General features: G+C 39.7%; 1 protein-coding gene and 1 long non-coding RNA gene across 2 annotated transcripts in view; one reads left to right on the top strand and one right to left on the bottom strand.

Moving 5' to 3' along the window:
* Nucleotides 1-504: 504 nt before the first annotated feature.
* LOC137969767 (BTB/POZ domain-containing protein 6-like) lies at nucleotides 505-2,082 on the bottom strand. Its single transcript, XM_068816123.1, has one exon. It carries the CDS (start codon nucleotides 1,857-1,859, stop codon nucleotides 900-902), a length of 960 nt encoding a protein of 319 aa, XP_068672224.1. The 5' UTR covers nucleotides 1,860-2,082; the 3' UTR covers nucleotides 505-899.
* Nucleotides 2,083-2,438: 356 nt separating this feature from the next.
* LOC137969768 (uncharacterized) overlaps nucleotides 2,439-5,000 on the top strand; it is a 12,190-nt gene continuing 9,628 nt past the window's right edge. The window contains exon 1 of the long non-coding RNA XR_011116723.1: nucleotides 2,439-2,491. This is a non-coding gene — a long non-coding RNA (uncharacterized lncRNA). The remainder of the gene's footprint in view (nucleotides 2,492-5,000) is intronic.

The following is a 5,000-nucleotide window of genomic DNA, read 5'->3' as shown; positions in this document are numbered from 1 at the left end:
CACGCAGAAGCTTAGAAATTCAACCTTGCCTTATCACAAGACGATAAACCTCACCAAACTGAAAATTTGTGAAAAGACAAGTCTTCAGCTGTTCTAATAACTAACTAAACTAAAATCTGAAAAGGATTGATAATTCCTTATTTTTTTAGTTTTGATGACGTCACATGAAAACCACCAATATTCCGTGTATTCCTATTCCGGAATACGGTCAATCGAACTCACCCTTAATATAAAATAAAATGGCATTTAAATAGGACAGAACAGACCCGAGTTATTTTCACTTCAGGCAAGAAAGTAACTTTATTTGACGTCAAGCTGGAGTAGGGAGCCTTGGAATAGCATCGCGCCTCTGTCACCTCACTTATTATCGTGGCTTCACCATTGTGCAACCAAATTTAAGCAAGTATACATGAATGGGAAACCAAGGCAAGAGCCCAGGTTAAAAAGAAAATTTGTTATTCCGAAGGCCTAATGAATCCTTATGTTATTTAATTAACTAATGAAGAGAACCTGTAACTGTTTTAATTTATATCCAGTGAACTTACAATGTAAATAGTGTGAAATAAAATGAATTTGAACTTGAACTATATTGCCCGCTTAAATGATAAGTTTAATGCGACGAAGCGTATCAATTTTAGTGTTCTTTTCTGAAAGTTTACAACAAGATAAGTTTTACGTTTTACAGTACTCAAGTTTTCTAATCTCGTTACTAGGAATAGTTTAATGTCGAAATGTAGTCATCGTTTGCGATGCAGCCGTATACGTAGTTTGCACATGAGTATTTGGTAAAATATGATAACAAAAGGAGTAATAACAACTAAATGTCAATCGCGTGACGTAATATAAACGAACTACTGGTCGCGTGACGTTCACGTTTACAGCACATGGATTTGGGGGTGTTACGCAGTATAATGCTTAAACCAATCGACCGAAGGAGGTATGTAAGTTCCCAGTCTGCGATGTTTTGGTGAGTCCCTGATTGTCCCTTTCCTTGGATTCTGTGGAAAAGGCAGAGGAGTTTGTACAGCCACTCCATTGAAGTGTTTCATCAAGTCAATTATTTCGTCTGATGTCAGAATGTTGCTATCCGGAACATATGACAAAAAATCCTTTTGTGACATCAGGGGAAAGCGTATAGACTTCACAATTTCATCTCCGAGAATTCGTCTTTTAACATTTCCGCCGGTGTTAAGCTGCAAACCTCGTCGTTCGCCCTCGCGTGTAGCCCATTGATCGACAGCTTTAAATAATTCTATCTCCTTGACACACAGAGCGTCTCTGTTGACAATTGTCTCTACTAAACACCTGTCGAGCTCAATGAATTCTTCTGAGTTCACAATATAGTCCGTGTTCTTCTCAACTTGTTCCCAGCAAAGTTCTACAAGTTCTTCCTCCTCGAATGTCTGAGCTTGAGGCAGAATGGAGAGCACGTTTGTTTGGTCCAGGTTGTTTTGTAGATACTCGGCGCACTTTTCCGTCAGAGAAGGAACCATGTATTTGTTTGCTAAATAAAGTAGTTGCATGACATTGTCTCCGCTCAATTTGACCTCATCGCTGTACAAAAAGCGGAAGAACTCCAACAAACTTTCATAATCGCTGTCGGGCAAATGAATGAGATCTGAAGTCTCTGCCATCTTGCCGTAAAACATAGCAAGAAATACCGGACTACTAATCGAAAGCACAAACTTGTGAGCTGAAATAATTCTGGGACTTTCTCCGTTTGGCTCCACGCCGGCGACGAACTTCACATCACTGAGAAGGTCGTTATTCAGTGCAAAGGCGCATCTTTCCCCGATAGTTTTGCCGAGAGGCTGCCATGGTTCTCCTGCTTTAGCAATGTTCATTTCTGGTTTCTTCATCGTGCGATCAGTGTGATCATTAACAGAGCCACGTTTTCCTACCTGTGACAGCAGCACAATACAAACGCTATTTCCCAAGGCGTGCCTTACATTTATCTTAAAAGTTCCCGTTATGGTCAAGTTTTCCCGAGCCAGATTGCGAGTAACCGTGACGTTAGATACTATTTAAAGAAACCGTATAAACGTTCACGGAAGTCTCCCAACCGTAGCCTGCGCCACAGACGAAACCAAACCTCTCGTCAGGATGTTACTAACAGGTGTTAGATTACGTCTGCGACGCAGGCTACGTAAAAGGAAAAATCAAGAAACGAAAGCTTCAAAATTATTTGCGTGATCTACATGGAAAAAGTTGCTTTGATAGCAAAAGATTTAAAGCAATCAAGGGAAAATCGATTCAACAAACGGTTTACCCTAGTTACAGTGATGTTATTCCATAGTCCATAGTTTCCGAAATAGAACAAAGAACATAACCGCAGATGTTCGCATTATTCTGACGTCATCATAGTCAAAACACCGTTCAATCAAAAATGAGCCTACACGCAAACATAGCATTCTGGGCATATCATAGAACGTTTCAAGGTTTTCGTGAGCGTCAGCAGATGCAGCCTATGATCAAACGAAAACGGTTTAAGGTATTCATTGTTTAAAGGTATAGTTTTCTCAGTTTCAACTCGATTAAGCTCGTGAGCGACCACTTAACACTTAATTTCCGTGTTTACGCTTTTGATCCACATAAGAAAAACACTTTGCAAAGTTATCAAGCGTTAAAACTATTCTCGATCGAAAGGCTTGGGACCAAGTACCAATTATCATAAGTTTCTTTGTTAGCGCAACTCATTTCTCGAGACTGGCATTACCGGATAATCATATAGTATCAACGGCCTTTGAATAAACCTTGTTTTCCGGTGACCTCACGGCGGCCATGTTGGTGTACCTAAACAATGGAACGGTGGCCATTTTGGAGTAGCAAGAGATTCCAACCTTGTCAACTAAGAAAAAGGAAGGTTTTTGGAGCGGCGTAGCCGCGCCCACAAGCGCCACAGGCGCAACTGTCTAAAAGGGTCCGGGGGCATGCTCTACCGAGAAAATTTTTAACTAAGATATATGCCTTCAAGGTGCCATTTCCTGCAATTTGCGATCACAGTCAAAGGAAAATAGTGGAGTTTTTAACAGGCAGTGGCAGTGAAAGCTAAGGCCCTTTGATCCCACGAATGAACACAAACCTTGCACAAAGTTGACGCAATCCAGTGCGTTACCGCGCCCAAAATTACCGCAGGCTCATCCTACAATGCCAAAAGGGTAAAAAATGGCCAAGAAACCACAGAAAAACGGCAAAGAATCGTGCTAAAAAGACTGGTTAAACAAAGAAAAAATATCTTTCTTTGGCTAGGAAGAGTTTCAAAAACCGGGAGAATATTTAGCGAAAACGGGAGGCCAGAGATCTTCCCCGAAAATGGGGGGTTTCCGGCCAAAAACAAAGCTCTCGTTAAGACGTTACTATACTTACCAAGAAAAGTAAGCTTAAAAATTATTTGCGTGATCAACATGGAGAAATTGCTTTGATAGCAAAAGATTTAAAGCATTCACGGGAAAATCGACTCAACAAAGTGTTTACCCTAGTTACAGTGATAATAATAAAGAACATAACCGCAGATGTTATCTCTCGCATTATTCTGACGTCATAATAGTCAAAACACCGTTCATTCAAAAATGAGCTTACACGCAAACATAGCATTCTGGGCATATCATAGAACGTTTCAAGGTTTTCGTGAGCGTCAGCAAATGCAGCCTATGATCAAACGAAAGCGATTTAAGGTATTTATTGTTTGAAGGTATATTTTTCTCAGTTTCAGCTCAATTCAGCTCGTGAGTATGAGTGACCACTTTTACTATACTTAATTTCCGTGGTTACGCTTTTGATCCGCATAAGGAAAACACTTCGTAAAGTTATCAAGCGTTAAAACGACTCTCGGTCGAAAGGCTTGGGACCAAGTACCAATGATCATGAGTTTCTTTGTTAACGCAACTCATTCTCGAGACTGGCCGTGATTACTATAATCATATAGTATCAACCGGCTTTGAACAAACCGTGTTTTCACGCGACCTCACGACGGCGATGTTGGTGTACCTAAACAATGGAACGGCAGCCATGTTGGTGTACATGTCGTGGTTTAATTTTGTTTTTGGTTTGAAAAGTTCATTGTTTTTCAAACCAGATTAGATTTTTTAAACTGGTTTAATTTTGTTTTAGAACACTTCCCATAGCCCACTTCGGAAAATACCATAATAGGCTTCGTTTGTGCCCCAAATTTTGCATATCATAATATTTGTCTCTTAGACTCTTAGTTAAATAGAGAAGTATACAACTGGAAAGCAACTACATTACCATTTAATAAACGTAACAATGGTATTATTTGTCCTGTTTCAATATTAATAAACTACAATTTATCTTGAAACAGTGTTGAAAGGAAATTACTGATTTTGCGAAATGGCCTGTTTACAAGCTGGATGTAAACCAGGGCTCGAAATAACGGCCGGTCAACGGACAATGTCCGAACTGATTTGGGAGTTGACCGGTCAACCTTTCGTCTTGCCGGTCATGTTGACCGGTCACATTTGATCGTTTTGAAAATGAAAGAAATTAAAATTTCCATGCTGTTCAGTTGTTTCAGTTGTAGCAAGTCGCTGTGTATTGTCATTTGCGGAACTTTGATCTGAAATCCTGGGTGAAATGCAACACTGAAGAACCGTTGTTGACAATGATTGCGTTAAAGTGCTATAATCTCTAAGCAACAACCTTTTTGGAAATATATAACGCCAGTTTTGGTTCATGGGCCCCTGTTTTAAGGGTTATTTATTTTATATAATTTGACAGGCCAGAAACGGTACGTGACCGAGCTAAAATGAATTTGGCCCGTCATCGTGTCCTGAGACTCTCCGGAAATTATTTCGAGCCCTGTAAAGGAAATTTATTTTTTTTTTAATAATCGAAAGTAAGATTAGCAGTACTGCACAAGTTTATTGTTTTAAAAGAACTAAATTATTGGACTCCTCTCCAAACTTGGTCACCGTGACTCGAGCATGACTCTGTACGGTGGTCAATTTACATTATCAACTCCGTTGATAAACCAAATTTTTGTA

Source organism: Montipora foliosa, chromosome 9 (assembly GCF_036669935.1).
Source record: "Montipora foliosa isolate CH-2021 chromosome 9, ASM3666993v2, whole genome shotgun sequence".
Lineage (NCBI taxonomy): Eukaryota > Metazoa > Cnidaria > Anthozoa > Scleractinia > Acroporidae > Montipora > Montipora foliosa.
Note: the sequence above shows the minus strand (reverse complement) of the source record. Positions and strands in the feature narration are given on the sequence as shown.

Coding starts and splice junctions, on each gene's coding strand:
- LOC137969767 (XM_068816123.1), bottom strand. CDS start 1,859: ATGAAGAAACCAGAAATGAACATTGCTAAAGCAGGAGAACCATGGCAG.